At 41.2% G+C, this 16,459-nt stretch overlaps 1 protein-coding gene across 1 annotated transcript in view; it reads left to right on the forward strand.

The window, feature by feature from the left end:
• Positions 1-1,143: 1,143 nt before the first annotated feature.
• Positions 1,144-16,459, forward strand: part of LOC115791967 (actin-binding LIM protein 3-like) — a 62,283-nt gene continuing 46,967 nt past the window's right edge. Inside the window, exons 1-2 of the mRNA XM_030746275.1 lie at positions 1,144-1,162; positions 7,017-7,184. Coding sequence (XP_030602135.1) covers positions 1,144-1,162; positions 7,017-7,184 — 187 coding nt within the window. The remainder of the gene's footprint in view (positions 1,163-7,016; positions 7,185-16,459) is intronic.

The raw sequence follows: 16,459 nt of genomic DNA on the forward strand, positions 1-16,459 counted from the left end.
GCAGAGTTTAATCATTTTAATAATACATATAAAAAATGCCCAGAAAATCAAAGCACAGAATTGAATACAATCACAACAATTTTGTGATGCCATCCAGGGATGCTTCAGCAGATTAATCCAGCAAGGAACAAATAAAACAACTGCTAAATGACTCCTTGGCTCCTTCACTATGTGTGGTGATTTACACGTAATGCTTTATAACACAGGTTGACGCACAGTGCATCTTTTTTTTCTGAAAAAAAAAAGAAAAAAAAAGACGGATGTGACACTTAAGTTCCATTTTAAACCTTCACAATCTGATCTTCAGGACGCATATGCTCGATAGAATCACCTGTACCTACAAAATTAATCTAAATTAAATGCATTTCCCTGGAATTTCCTTTCTCTGCCCCCGCGTGGGGTTACTGTAGAAGATTAAACTTTTAATATAGGATTTTAAAAAGATACTCAGTATGAGATGCACATTTCCTGACTGGGATATTACAGGACAAAAGCGAAGAAACGCCAAACTTCACTGAAATTTTCTCAAAAATCCCATCAGAGCCATGAATAACTCCCGTGTGGAAGCGCATGTTCTGCCCCCCCCCCCCCTCTTTTTTTTTTTTTGTTTTTTACTTTAGGCACTTTGAAGTTCAGACGCTGTTCGGCGCTCTCGTACCATGAGAAAAGCCCCCGCCTTGCCCGGCCAAAGATGCTCCTGCATCTTTGGAGTCTGTGAACACCCCCAGAAACTCACGGTCCAGCATTTCAGCCCTGACACCGGAGCGCACCGGTTTGCGGGCGTCCTCAGAAGCGCTGTGACAGAACAGGTTGCAATGGACGGAGAACCGCTGGGGTTAGTGAGGTAGGCAGAAGCTGGAAGCTTGAGGAGGAGTAGTAAACCGTCAGTTCCCATTTAATTCCTGCCTTTACGCAGGGTGGAGAGGTAGAGCGATCCGCCGCCTGACAGTAATCCTCGGAGCCGGGAGGAGCAGGGAAAGCCCTTTCAAGACTGAGGCAGGGAGGGAGGGAGAGTTTTAAGTCGGACAGGGAACGAGAGAGTTGTCATATTCGGAGCTTTTGCCCTGCCACTCGAGGTTTAACTGATCTGCTACAGAGCCTGAGGCGACTCTCATTCAAGCTGCTGGAATTTAACTTAGCACCATGAGTGGACCGACGAATGGTAAGCAGTGTGTGTGAGTGTGTGGGAATCTACGGAATCAATACCATAGTATCCTGGGAAGCAGACTTAAACAGCCCCTCATCAAGGTTATTGATCACTTATCGACAGGTTATTAACTAGCTTTTTGGCAGTGACAATTTGAAGTAGAGCGTGATATTGGTTATAGACTGCTGACCAGGATCCATCAGTATTTTTGTCAATGTCATTGCGTGCTACCAGTTCTGAGGATTGTCAGCGGTGTGTACAGATCGATGTGGTTCTGAAATTAACCAGAGATTCCTCCAGTGGAAAAATTCCTAAACTCAGACTCGTCCTGACAGTTGACGTTTTCTTTTATTGACCCAGACTTTACAATTACAACCCAAACGTTTTTTGGGGTTTTTTTTTTGAGGCAGATTTTATTGTTTTTATTTATTAATTTTTTTTTTGTGAAAAATTTGTAGTCAATAGAAGTAAGACAGTCAGAAGACTGTGACAGCTTGTCAGATATATTTTGGAGAGAAGAAGCCTGCTGTTCTTTGATAGCTGGAAGACAAAAGAGCTCATCTGCGGCTGACACTGTGCTGGGCACACATATTAAAATGCATCAGTGACTAAACATAGCACCAAATAAAGTAGGTTTTTTATTAACATGAAACCACCTAATCCCAGAGTTGTATTTCCAAAGAAATGTAGAACAAAGTGACTCTGCTGGTGTGACACAGTGTTTTCCAGTAAGAGCTATCAAGCAGCTGCCTTCTCCTCTTAGCAGCCATTCAGTTTTATACCTCCCACCACAGGCAATAGTTAACCTTATAAGGGATTTGGTGGTGCTACACTGGTACAAGTGCAACCGTGACAGTATAGCATAGGGACCCCTGGCTGAGCAACTGTAACCCCCACAAACTCTGCCACAGAAAAGAAGAGGATTATCTTTTGACTGACTGGGTTGGTTCACACTGTGGAAGAGCTTTATTGGTATATGCATGCTTTTAACCAGTAAAGTCAGGCCAGAGTAAATATGGGATGCTTTCAAACAGAGCGGGATAACTGGGACCACTTATGATGTCACAAGATAAATCTGAGGGATCCCCAGACAGTTTAAAGATTCATGCTTTAGATGTTCTTCATAGTTTTTGCATGTTTTGTGGGAATTGCTGGGTATCACAACCTGACTACAACTCGACTATTCAAAAAAATCACCTTGGTTGAACAGTGGTTTCCAGCTTTGGGGTTGGGACTCATCATGGGGTCACAATAAAACAAATCTAAAAACTTAAATAATTATAATTATGAATTACTGGATTACTGGGAACTCAATCATCACAATATAAAACAAAGCCAGTTAAACTACAGGGATATCAATCCGTCCAGTTAGGAAACATAAACCATTGTGAATCCATTTCACCTGCTGTGGTGCAAATGAAAGTGACAGCAGGTGCAGTGGAGAGGCATCAACAAGACAACCCCCCCAAAAGGGACTGGAATTGTATCCCTCCTGACTGATTTCTCTCTAGTTTTGCTTTTTGCTAGTGTCCTTGTCACTTCTGGTAGCATGAGACGATGGCTGCAGCCCATTCAGGTTGCACAGATGTCACAAGAAGGTTTGTGTCTCCCAGCACAGTCTGAAGAGTGTGGAGGAGATACCAAGAGTACTGGACAGAGCTGTAGAAGGGCTTCAACCCAACAGCAGGAACAGCATATGATTGTTGTTTAAGGAGGAACAGGAGGAGCACTGCCAGAGCCCTACAAAATGACCTCCAGCAACTACTCTTGTCCACGTTTCTGACCAAACTGTTAGAAACAGACTCCACGAGCATGCGGTCCTGATGTCCTTTAGTGAGACTTGTGCTCACAGCTCAGCAACTTGCAGCTCACTTGGCATTCAGCAAGGATATGCTGATATCTGTGACGAGAACAGGGCACCAGTGGTGGACCTGACAGTTCTGGTGTTCTCTGGCAAATGCGTGACTGGTAATTCCAGAGTTACTCTTAATATTATACCAGCATGATGCATTGATAACGATAATGATAAACTCACTGGCCACTTTATAAGGTAGACCTGTTACTGGTTTGGACCACCTTTGTGTTCAAAGCTACCTTAATTCTTCATGGCACGGATTGAACAAGGTGCTGGAAACGTTCCTCAGAGATTTTGGTCCATGATAGCATCACACAGTTTCTGCAGATTTGTCTGCTGCACATCCATAATGATCATCTCCTGTTCCACACACGCTCTGCTGGATTAATATCTGGTGACTGTGGAGACCATTTGACTCACTGTCATATTTAAAACCAGTACGAGATGATTTGAGCTTTGTGTCATGGTGTGTTATCCCACTAGAAGCCATCAGAAGATGAGTGCACTGTGGTCATAAAGGGAGCAACGATGTTCAGTTGGTACTAAGAGGCCCAAGAAACGATCCTCCACATGTTACACCACCACCATCAGACCAGGCAACATTTTTCCAATCTTTTCCAATTTTGTTGAGCCTGCGGGAATTGTTGTCTCAATTTCCTGTTCTTACTGTAGCTGACTGGAGTGTCACCCATCTTCTGCTGCTGTAGCCCATCTGCTTCTAGGTTTAATGTGTTCTATGTGCAGAGATTCTCTCTTGCACACACAAGTGGTCATTTGAGTTACTGTTGCCATCAGTGAAGCATTTCCTGCCATGCTGCTATGTGATTGGCTGATTAGATATTTGTGTTAATGAGCAGTTGCACAGGTGTACCTAATGAGAGTGTATATATATATATATATATATATATATATATATATATATATATATATATATATATATATATATATATATATATATATATATAATGACACAATGATTCTTTGATATGTAACTGTGATATGTATCTGTGTAACTGGAAATAAATACCCATCAAAATGTATTTATTCACTGCACTGTGGTGTTGGTGTGAGTATTATCATTTGATGAAATTAGCTCTATAATTTGATTTCCTCCACTTTTCATCACAAGTTAGCAAACTAATCAATGTCAAAGTCAGAGTAATGTCAAGGTAATCTGTTGGCGCCAGTGTTGATAATGTACGGCAATAAGAAGCAATAGAATATATTCCGTATTGATATTTCGTCCCTTCCTGAATAACGAAGGCTGAGAGCCGCTGTTATAGACAGCAGTTGTAGGTTGTGTGTGCACACAACTTTACGTAGCTGCTTTATCAAGAAAACACACAGTACACAAGCAAAACACACGTACATTCACCCCGAAGCACACACACACTGTATATACAGTACAAGCACCCAGCACGAGTTCACATTCCAGAATTTAGATCATTTAAACCCGCTAATAATAACACACACACACACACACACACACACACACACACACACACACACACACAAGTAACACATTTAATTTCTCAGCCACACACAGGTGGCTCAAATCTTTCTATGTCTGTTGTTCCAGTTCTTGTGCTGCCATCTGGCTACAAAATCAATGCCAGCTTTTGTGATGCACATGCACGCACGCACGCACACACACACACACACACACACAAACACGCATGTACTTTATGATACAATTTGTTGGGAAACATTTTTTTTTGTCCCAGTTTTACCTTTTCTTTCTCATGGAAGCATTTATAGATTCACAACCCTCTTTTTCTGTGTTTCGCCTGCTTGTCACCAGCTTAACCTGCCAGCGTGTTGTGTTTGCTGTGATTGCATAATACTCTGGGATGCAGCAGTATTAACTGTAATGTAATTGAGCTGAACGGAATACAGTAGAATTGTTGCTCAGAGTGTTGTTGAGTACAATTTACTTTTATGGCAAAACAAAATTTAATGAATCAGTCAGCCAGTGAAATTTAATCATCCTACTGCTCTTGTGTTCTGTGATGACACAGATGCTTTACATGCACCTGTGTTTTTGGGTGAAATTAAAGAACTCAAACCAGTCAAATCCATTTTCATTAAAATGGATTTGACTGGTTTCATAAGGATGATGGAGGTGAAATCTCAGAGAGACCCTGGAGTGCACTGCTCTCTCTTCAGTAGTGTGCATGTCTTTCGTGCATTTATGTTGAGATTTTACATCATTCAGAGCTTTATTGACATATACATATGAATGGGTGAATATGTCCAGTCTATCTATCTATCTGTCTGTCTGTCTGTCTGTCTGTTCTTCCGTCCGTCCATCTGTCTATCCCACTTGCCCTGCAGCCTGTCTTTGTCCTTCATGTTTGGGTCCTCCAGTTGAGGCCTGGGTGCTTGAAGGTCCTGCACAGTACTCTCCCTCTCGGAGCACCGAGTGTTCTGATTACCACGGTGACCACTGTTACCTTCAGCTTCCACATCCTCTCTAGCTCTTCTCTCAGCCCTTGGTATTTCTCCAGCTTCTTGTATTCTTTCTTCCTGATGCTGCTATCTCTTGGTGTTCCTACATCTGTCACTACAGCTTTCTACTTCTAGTTGTCCACCACTATTATGTCCTGTTGGTTAGCTGTCACCAGTTTGTCTGCCTGTATCTGGAAGTCCCACAGGATCTTAGCTTGGTCATTCTCAACCATCTTTGGGGACGTATCCCATTTTGACCTCGGGACTTCCAGGTCATACTCGGCAGAGATGTTCCTGTATACTATGCCGGCCACTTGGTTGGTGTTGTTGGTATGAGTTTCTTTTTATGAAATACTGTGTTCAGTTTATGCAGATGTAACGGGATTCAAACCTTCCAAAAAGTTCAACTTCTGTCTCATCAGTGGGGATCATCAAGATGTTTTTTGGAAATGTGAAACAAGCCTTTGTGTTGTTTTTGGTCAGCAGTGGTTTTCTCCTTGGAACTCTCCCATGGATGCCATTTTTGCCCAGTCTCTTTCTTATTTATGAATCATGAACTCTGACCTTAACGGAGGCGATTGAGGCCTGCAGTTCTTTAGATGTTGTTCTGGGTTCTGTCCTGGATGAGTTGTTGATGCGCTCTTGAAGTAATTTTGGTAGATTGTTTTATCTTTCAGTCTGCTTCACTTTGTCACACAGGTTCTATTTAAGTGATTTTTGATTCAACAGGTCAGGCAGTAATCAGATTGTGGCTAGTGAAATTAACCTCAGCTTTCCAAAACATGTGGTTAATCACAGTTAATTCATGATTTAACAGGGGGGCAATTACTTTTTCACACAGGGCCAGGTAGGTTTGGATAGCTGTTTTCCCTTAATCATTGAAATTATCATTTAAAAGCTGCATTCTGTGTTTACTCAAGTTACCTTTGTCTAATATTATTTTTCACAGCACTGTATATATGTGTGTGTGTTACATGCATGCAAATGTGTAATCCTCACAATTTATATTCTAATAACAAATAAAAGATGCTGAAATCCTAATCCTCTACCTTGTAATTGCCATTTTCATATTTTGTGAACTTCCATTCAAGTGAGCATGGGATTATGTCTGTGTGGGCTTGTGTGCCTGTTTTGTTAGTGTAAATGTTTTTATTCATTTTTTCTGCCTTACCCATCCACCAGTTTTGGCTGTCATAGTGTTTGTGAAACATTTAACAGAAGTGTCATCTGAAGGCCACAATGAATGGTTTTTGGTTTGAGCAGCTAATGTTGGAAAGTAACTTTTAACTTGTAGAACTGATTGGTTTCAACTTAATCTATAAGGCAAAATTGAACAGTTTTCAAATTCATTAAAGATTCATTGTTTAGCTACTCCTGCAAGGAGACACTTGCCTGAAAAATGCTTCAGACACCTTATCTTTTTGAGGCAGTTGCTCCACATTTTTTAAAATCACAGTTTGATCAGGAAAGGAATCAGTTGAAAGAAAGGGAAAAAAAAAAACATCTTCAAAATGACAACAAGTGACATGTCTTTTTTATCTTCCCTTCTCTTCTTTCCTCTGCCAGCAGTTCAGTACCAGTCAGGCCTCTATGGAGAAAACAGCAACAGCAGCTCTCCTGTCTCCAGCCGTGGAAATTCGCCCATTGTGTGTGAGCGCTGTGGGGAGGTTTGTCGCGGAGAGGTGGTGCGTGTGAAGAACACACACTTTCATGTTAACTGCTTCACTTGCAAAGGTAAAAAATAAATGAATCACAAATACATACAAACACGCTTTTATACATTACACAAACTTAAAGAAGACCTCTTCAATTTTGCACCACAGTTATGTCTGCTTCCGTTCTCCACTCTTACACTCACGTACAAGCTTCTAAATTCATTTGTTTTTCAGTCTTGGACTAATGCATTTCATCCACATCAATTTACATAGTTAAATATTAAATAATTACTCAGACAAGAAGGAACCAAGACAATTGAGTAACTGCCTCACTGCTTCTGTCCTCATTGAAAACAGAGGCTAAACTACAACCACACCGAGGCATCAGTATCTGGAAAACGTTTCTGTCACCGGAGACTAAAATTGATGTAGGCTCTCATCATTTAGTGCAGTGGAAAGATTTTTCGTCATTTCAACATAAGAGGCATCATAGTTTTGTCCAATTTTTCCAGCAGCACAACTGTGAAAGTCCACACAACATGTAGTTTCCTCAATTTTGTTTTAATTTCAACTACTCAATCACCAAGACTCACATGTAAAGAGAGAGACAGCTATGCATAATTTTTCAACATACCTTATATGAGTTAACATTTATATTTTATATTTTTTTATATGATTTTTTTTTTTCATTTACTATTACAATGTTGGATGCACACGAAACCCCTCAAAAAACCCCAAACAAACAGAAAAAGGACAATATGGGCCTTGAAACAAAGATGTTTTTTTTTTAAAATGCTCATTTAGAATTTGATTGTAGGAAAAATGTTTCAGAAAAGGGGAAAGAAAAGACTGCAAAATCTGTCTGATGGCAATTTCTTGAAATTAATGAGGTTAATTAGTAACACGATTGCATGTCACAGGCAGCACAGTGGCATGGTGGTTAGCACTGCTGCCTCACAGTTAGAATACCATCTGGAAGGCCTGGGTTTGATTCCACCTTGGCCCAGGCCCTTCCCTCTCTCTCTGTGTGGAGTTTGCATGTTCTCCCTTTGTAAAGACATGCACTTACTGGGGTTAACTGGAAACTCTAAATTGCCCACCCCTGTGACCCTGAACAGGATAAGTGGGATGCTTTTTTTGAGCATCCCAGTAAGAAAAAAAAAAAGATTGAATGGCTGATTGAATGACTGTGGTCTCTTGGGCCCCCAGGAGACACTGAAATAAAAACAGACACGATGTGTAGAGGAAAGCACTGGTTTGGCTCAGGAACATTTCTGAAAACCACTAGCTGTGACCACAGGTTGTAGCTGCATCCACTAATGGAAAAGTCTACCATACAAAGAAGACAATCATATATAAACAAGTTTGAGAAGCACTGCCATCTCCTCTGTGCTGTGCTCATTTAAGATGGACTGAAATGAAGTGACCATCTGGCTTGTTATCAGCATCAACATATTCTGCCATTCTGACTTTTTTCAGAGAAAACCTTGCTTATTTCAGCAAGACAATGTCAAACTACAGTCCAATAGCACTGAGTAAAAGCATCTGGGTGCTAAACTGGCATGCATACCTGTCACCTGTTACAACATTTGGAGCACAATGAAATGAAAAGTACGACAAAGGAGGCACTGAAATGTTAATCAGCTAAAATCTCATATCACGCAGGAATGGAGACATTGTGCTTTGAATGGTTACTAAACACCTCGGCACAGTTTTACTTATATGGTGAGAGGCCTTATAAGCTCTGGGCTCTATATAGGGAAGCAGGTGAAGGGCAGCCAATGAGAAGAAAGTAGACTTTCAGGGATGCAAGCCTTAGAGAAACAGGAGCTGTGAGTGGCTTATTTTACACTGAAAATGAACTGCAGGGCTCCATCAATGCCATGAATAAAATAAAATAAAATAAAATAAAATAAAATAAAATAAAATAAAATGCCCCCCCCCCAAAAAAAAAAAAAAAAATTCCAAGATGTAAGCAGTGGATGCAGGTGTAAAGAAGCAGAGGAAGGCTTTGATTGTTTGATGAGGTATAAGGCCCTCTTTTGGTATCACAGCTATTCACAGCTGCCTTTTTGTCTGACATATTTCTACATGTCAGTGTGTCTTTGTTGTGTAGTTGCGTGTGCATATATGTCAGCATCTGTTCAAGTGTGTCTTTATGGTTGAGCTCCACCAGCGAGCAGGTGGGACAGAATGCGCTAATAGAGTTTTGGAGTCAGCAGCTAGCTTAGCAGTGCAGTCAGCAGGTTTTCAGCCCCTAGTCAGTCTACAACCAGCTAACCTCCTTTCACGTGCCTACATAGTCCCAAAGCGTGCTGCAAGACAACACAGTTTTCTCTGTTTGATCTGCCAGCAGCATTGCTTCAGTGCACTCAGTCACAAAGCACCAAAGAAGAGGATTTTCTTTTTTTTTTTTTTCTTATATAGAACGCTACGTTTTATCTCATGCACCATTACTTACAGATGTGGATCTTAAAATAGCCTGAGGTGAAATTACTCTTTTGGTTGTTCGGATGAATAATTGATTATTTGCTCGATTGAAGTCACTCCTTCTGACAGAACATTGACCCAGATGTATTGACATTAGTGTCCTGTTTGATATTAAAGTTTATATTATTATGGATAGTTGATCTTGCAGAGTAAGCTTAATGACCTTTAGCTGGCACGGTTCATTAGTACTTCATCAGCAGAGTAGACGTCAGCTGATGGAGTGGACACAAATCAAAACGTCAGCTTTTAGTACACAGATGTCTGTTTTTGTCCCTCTTCTGCTTTTCCTCTCCCTCACTGTCGCTCTCTTGTCTCACATTCTTTGTTTTTAGATATGAATGTCAGTGATTTACAATGCATCTTTGGTAAACAGCTTGCCTGTTAGCATGGCTATTCAGGATAGAAAAGGAGTATTTTTCTGGAACAAAGACAGTAGAGTGAGACAGATAAGGCAGCTACACTTTGTGTTTTAGAGTGATTCAAATTGTTTTTTAATGTGTTGTGAAATGACTAGTGGTGATGGTGTGCCCTGAAATTACAATCCTGGGCCTTTCTAATGGCATATAGATTAAATGTACTGAAAACCTGGAACTATTTAATGACTATTTAATTTTATGGTTTCATTGAGCCAGACTGTAGAAACCTAGATCGGACTGGTGGTGTAAGAAATCTATGCATGAAAAAAATACCTTTTATGGTTTCTCTGACATTTGTGGTCCTGAAAAGATGAAGTTTTTTTAAAGTAGATTTTCATGTAATTTGGTCATGTTCGCCTTAGAGTGAATTGAATCAGCTTTAACCCCTAAGGGGTAGGGGTTAAAGTCCTTGGTGGGGAAGTCGCAGCACAACGGCTCTATGTACACAGCGGACGGTGATGGTGGAGATTTTTGCTAATCGCTGTGCTAACGTACCTGCTAATGTGATTTCCTTCTTCCTTGTGAAAATTAATCCAATGTTCAACATTTATTCCACATGACTTTTCTTCCAGGTTGTTTGCACCCCACCTATCATGACCCTGCACCCTACCAGTAGGGCGTGCCCCACATTTAGAAACACTGCCCTATAGACAGATTCCTATTCATATGAACATGTAATGGACAAGATGCGCTGGAAATGGTCTTTTTGCAGTTTGGGTACAGCTCATCAGTCGTCTTGGAGCAGGTTTTGGTTGCATGCAGGTAAACAGAACATGTGGAGAGACAAAGACAGAAAGATTTTGCTGAAACACAATCTTGAACTAGACCCAGAGATGTGTTGACTGTTAACCTTGCTACAATGGAAGCCGTGAAATATTGCCACTATTCCCAGAATTCAGCAGACAACCCGATGGGTTTCAAGATTGTGTTTCCAGTGACCAGACAAAAATGTGTATTTGTGGTTAATCCAGTCAAGTGAAGTAGAAAGTTTTCATAGTAGTCTGTGCAATCGTGAAAAGTAAATACATCCCATGATTCAATAGCTTGTAGAACCACCTTTAGCAGCAACAACTTCAAATAATAGTTTTCTGTAGGAGTTTATCACTCTCACATCATTGTGGAGGAATTTTTGCCCACTCTTCTTTACAGTGTTGCTTCAGTTCATTGAGACTTGGGTTAAGTCTCAATTGGGTTAAGGTCTGAACTTTGACTGGGCCATTGCAATGCCTTGGTTCTTTTTGTTTTCAGCCGTTCTGTTGTAGATTTGCTGGTGTTTTTGGGATCATTCTCATGTTGCATGTCCCAATGTGGGCCAAGCTTTAGTTGTTGGACAGATGGCCTCACATTTGACTTTAGAATACTTTTGTCTACAGAGTTCATGCTCAACTCAATGATTGCAAGTTGAAATTTTGAAGGTAAACAGTGCATTAAACTTTTTTTGCTAAATTTGCTACTCCACAGTTATTTATATTGAAAATCTTCTGAAATATTTGGCGAAAGATCTACAAAATAGGGAGATAGATTTTCAATTTTTGACTTTTTTAATTAATTTTAAAAGATTTTCAAGAAATACTGAAGAATTATGTTTAACTTCAGTCGCTACTCCTCCCTTATTTATTGTCTTATTCTTCTGAAACTTGTCATGAATATTTTTGGGCAATGGTCAACAAAATATTTCAGATAGATGTTTGATTTTTTTTTTCTTAATTTTCAAAATTTTCAAGAAATACTGTACATTATGTTGACCTTTAATCCCTACTCCTCTCTTATTCCCTGGCTGACTCTTTTAAAACTTGGTGTGAGTATTCAATGTGCAAAGCTCTACTTCTCCCTTATTTATTCGTTGAATCTTTTGCTACAAGTATTCGTTGGGCAAATCTATACAACATGCTGCAGATGAATTTCTGATTTTTTTAATTTTTGATTTCTTATGAATTACTCAAGAAACACTGTAGATTGATGTTCAGCTTCAATCGCTACCTATCCTTTATTTATTAAAATAATTCTTCTGTAATTTAGTATAAGTTTTTCATTTTTTCATGAAAGTCACTGCCTCCCACTATCCAACATGTTCTTAGTATTACAAGTATCCCGCAAGACGTTTAGACTTTTAACTAGACCAAAAAAATGACCTCATATTCATTCTAATGTAATTTTCATCAATGTAATAACTCTTAAGACAGAGAAAAGGGGCTGCACGTAATTATTTCTCTGAAAATCACTCATAAAACATCACACACCTTTTATACATTGTTATGTCCTACACTTATGACATAACTATTTAGACACCATGGAACCTTCAGTGGAGCGTGACTTCCTTTTTATTAGCCATTTGCAGAAGAACACAGCAGATCAATGCGCACATACGCCACACTTGGTGCTGTTCTACTTAAACACAAAATAGTGCCACTGAACCATGTATTTCTAATGCTAAATACATAACAGTTCCTCCCATCCAGCTTTGATGAACCACAATTAACATCAAGCACCAAAATATATTCCAGGAAATGCTGTAACCCAATAAATTTGCTCCAGAGAGTGTAACAGAAACATAATAACTACTCTGAGATCTACAACATAGTGGCAGATTGTTCACTCTAAACATTTTAACTGTTTCCTTATAAAATGAACTGGAAATCTATAAATTCAGTCTCTGAGGTGCTCTGCGATTTCTCTCAGGGTAACGTCTGCCAGAATGGCCAGAGTCCATAGTACTCTGTGTGGAAGGTTCGGCTGTTTGGGCATCAGTGGTTTCACCTAAACCCTGAACCTCAGGAGGTGTTGCGAAGATAAACTCTTCTGAATCCTGAGATGTGGATGTGCTCTCAGGTTGCCTTGGAACCATGTGGGTTTCTGCATCTGCAATCTGATCAACATGTCGCCGCCAGATTAAGTTGTCTCCAACATTAATGTTGTATGTCAGAGGTCCAGTCTGTGACAGAATCATGCCAGACTGCCATTTCTGATTTGGGCCTCTATAGTCTCTGGCAAGAACTTTTTGTCCAATGTCAAATGATCTGGTTCGGTTCTTTGTTGTTTCCACCAAAGAAGATTGTTTGCCCTGGACATTCTTGCGGATGTCTGGTTTTAACAGATCCAAACGTGATCTCAGATTTCGTCCCATGAAAAGCATTGCAGGTGTGTGTCCAGTAGTTGCATGAGTGGTGTTTCTGTAAGCCAATAAGAAGCTGTCGATTTTGTGTTGCATTGGCTTTCCCTCCAATCGGCTGGCTTTCATTGACCGCTTGAAGGACTGAATGAACCGTTCAGCTTGTCCATTTGTTGCTGGATGATGGGGAGCTGAAGTCATATGTCGTACACCGTTGTTCTTGAGGAAACTCTGAAACTCCTCTCCAGTAAACTGACGGCCATTGTCACTTACAAGCTGTTGTGGCAAACCTGTGCGTGCAAAGAGTGATCGAAGGATGCTGACTGTGCTGGCAGCTGTTGCTTGCTTCACAGGAAAAATTTCTGGCCACTTTGAGTGAGCATCAACCACAATCAGGAACATTTGGTCCATAAATGGTCCAGCATAGTCTATATGAATGCGTTGCCATGGAGTGGATGGCCACTCCCATGTGTGTACAGGTGCTGGTTGAGGCTGGCGCAGTGTCTGCTGGCAACCAGTGCAGGATTTAGCCACGTTCTCTATTTCACAGTCTATGCCTGGCCACCAAACATAGCTCCTAGCAAGACTCTTCATCTTAACAACACCCAGATGTCCATCGTGTAGTGAGTCTAGTACCCTTGTACGTAGTTTGGGTGGAAGGATGACACGGGTTCCCCACAAGACACATCCTTGGCAAACAGATAGCTGGTCTTTGCGGGTAGAATACACAGATAATTGAGTGTCACTGGAGGATGGCCAGCCATTCACAGTAAAATCATACACTTTGGATAAGATTGTGTCTCGGCTTGTTTCTCTTTTCACCTGAGCACTGGTGACAGGTAGAGGTTCCATCTGTGCCACGTGAAACACAGTTGCTGGGTCAGTGGTTTCTTCAGTGGTTTGCCTTTGTGGAAGGCGTGACAGTCCATCTGCATTCCCATGCAGTTTTGTCCCTTTAAATTCAATGGTGTAAGTGTGTGCACCAAGGAATAAGGCCCACCGCTGCAACCGTGCTGCAGCCATGGTTGGAATGCTTTTCTGAGGGTTAAAAATGGACACCAGCGGTCGGTGGTCTGTAATCAGGGTGAAGTGTCTTCCATATAGATACTGATTAAACTTCTTCACTCCCCACACTAGACTGAGCGCTTCTCTGTCGATCTGTGCATAGTTTCGCTCTGCTGCATTTAGGGACCTTGAGGCAAAAGCAATTGGTCGTTCCAATCCATCAGGCATTTTATGAGATAGCACAGCACCGATGCCATATGGGGAGGCATCACAGGCAAGGCGAAGGGGTAGGTTTGGGTCAAAATGCGTCAGCACCTCCTCTGACGTAATGAGCTGCTTGGCACCATTAAATGCCTCTTCACATTCTTTTGTCCATTTCCATTTGACATTTTGTTGCAGCAGCAAGTGCAGGGGGTGCAGAACTGTCGACAGGTTCGGTAGAAACTTGTGATAATAATTAATTAAGCCCAAGAATGAGCGTAGTTGGCTCACATTTTTAGGTTCCGGTGCCTTCAAGACTGCGTCAACCTTGTCTTTGGTTTTGTGGAGTCCATGCCTGTCGATCTTATGGCCACAATATTCAATGGCATCCTGGAAGAACTCACATTTGTTTTTGTTTGCTCTCAGTCCATATTTTTCTAACCTGGCCAGGACTGCTGCTAGGTTAGCCAAATGAGTCTCCTCATCGACACCTGTGACGATTATGTCATCCAGAAAACATTGCGTTCCTGGAATGCCCTGCAGAACCTGATCCATAGCGCGTTGCCATACTGCTGGGGCACTGGCGATACCAAAGACCAGTCTGTTGTACTGATATAGGCCTTTATGAGTGTTTATCACTAGATATTTCTTGGATGTCTCTTCTACTTCCATCTGAAGATAAGCTTGAGCAAGGTCGATTTTTGAAAAGTGTTTGCCACCTGCCACTGCTGTGAATATGTCTTCTATTCGTGGGAGTGGGTACTGATCGATGCGGAGGACTGGGTTCACTGAAACCTTAAAATCACCACAGATTCGCACACTATCACTTGCCTTCTTGCTCACTGATACTATTGGTGTGGCCCAGTCTGACCATTCCACCTTGGTGAGTATTCCTTGCTCTTCCAGGTGTTGGAGCTCTGCTTCGACTTTGGGCCGTACAGCATATGGTACAGGACGTGCTTTGTGAAATCTGGGTTTTGCATTGTCCTCCAGTATGATCTGTGCTTTAATATTTTTCAGAGTGCCAATACCTTCCTTGAACACCTGAGCATGCTTCTCGAGTGTCTGTTTCAGTCTTTCATCCACAGGATGTGCACTCAGACCATGTGCTAGTCTCATGGACTTTATTCCTTTCCAGTTGAGGTGGATGTGTTTCAACCAGTCACGCCCAAATAATGGCACACCTCCATTTTTCAGAACATAAAGTTCCAGGTTGCACTTATCCTTCTCATATTCCACTTTCACTTTCAGTTTTCCCAAGGGAGTTATTCTTTCACCTGTGTATGTTTTTAACTTCACTGAGGTGTGTTTTAGTTTCAGATTGGGAAATTTATCTCTGTAATCTTCATATGAGATTAGTGAGAGGGCTGACCCAGTATCCAGCTCCATCTTTAACTTAACTCCTTGTATTTTTGGTGTGAGCCATATTGCATCATTATCTTTCCCCTGTATTGTGTTCAGCTCAAGACATGCCAAATCCTCTTGAGAATCATTTGAGTCTGTTTCATTTAAGTCATGCAGCTTCCTTTCTCTTTTCCACATTTTGTTTTTCTTTTTATCATACTGCTTTGATTTGCACATTTTCTGTATATGCCCCTTTTTGTTACATTGCAGGCATTCTTTATCCTTAAACCAGCAATTTGCAGCGTCATGTGACTTCTTTCCGCATCTGTAGCAGGTCTGTGACTTATCATTACGCTGCATGCGCATTTTATTTACAGAACGCGGTTCTGTGTATTTTCCCTGTAGCTCTCCTGCATCTTTTGCTGCTGTCTCCATAGATATGGCGATCTCTAATGCACGGTTCAACGTGAGATTATCTTCTGTGAGGAGTCGTTTCTGTATGCTTTCGTTGTGCAGCCCGCAGACGAAACGGTCTCTCAGTGCATCTGAAAGCCCCTCCCCAAACTGACAGTGCTCCGACAGCCGCCGGAGATCCGCGATGTACTCTGACGTGGACTCCGTTTTTAGCTGATGTCGTTTATGGAATCGAAATCGCTCGGCTATGACCAGTGGTTTCGGTTGGAAATGTTTTTGAAGCACCTCCGTGATCTCCTTGAAACTTTTGGCTGCTGGTTTGGCCGGTGTGATGAGGCTGCGCAACAAGTTATACGTTTTTGCTCCCATCACACT

This window comes from Archocentrus centrarchus, chromosome 14, assembly GCF_007364275.1.
Source record: "Archocentrus centrarchus isolate MPI-CPG fArcCen1 chromosome 14, fArcCen1, whole genome shotgun sequence".
NCBI classification, from domain to species: domain Eukaryota; kingdom Metazoa; phylum Chordata; class Actinopteri; order Cichliformes; family Cichlidae; genus Archocentrus; species Archocentrus centrarchus.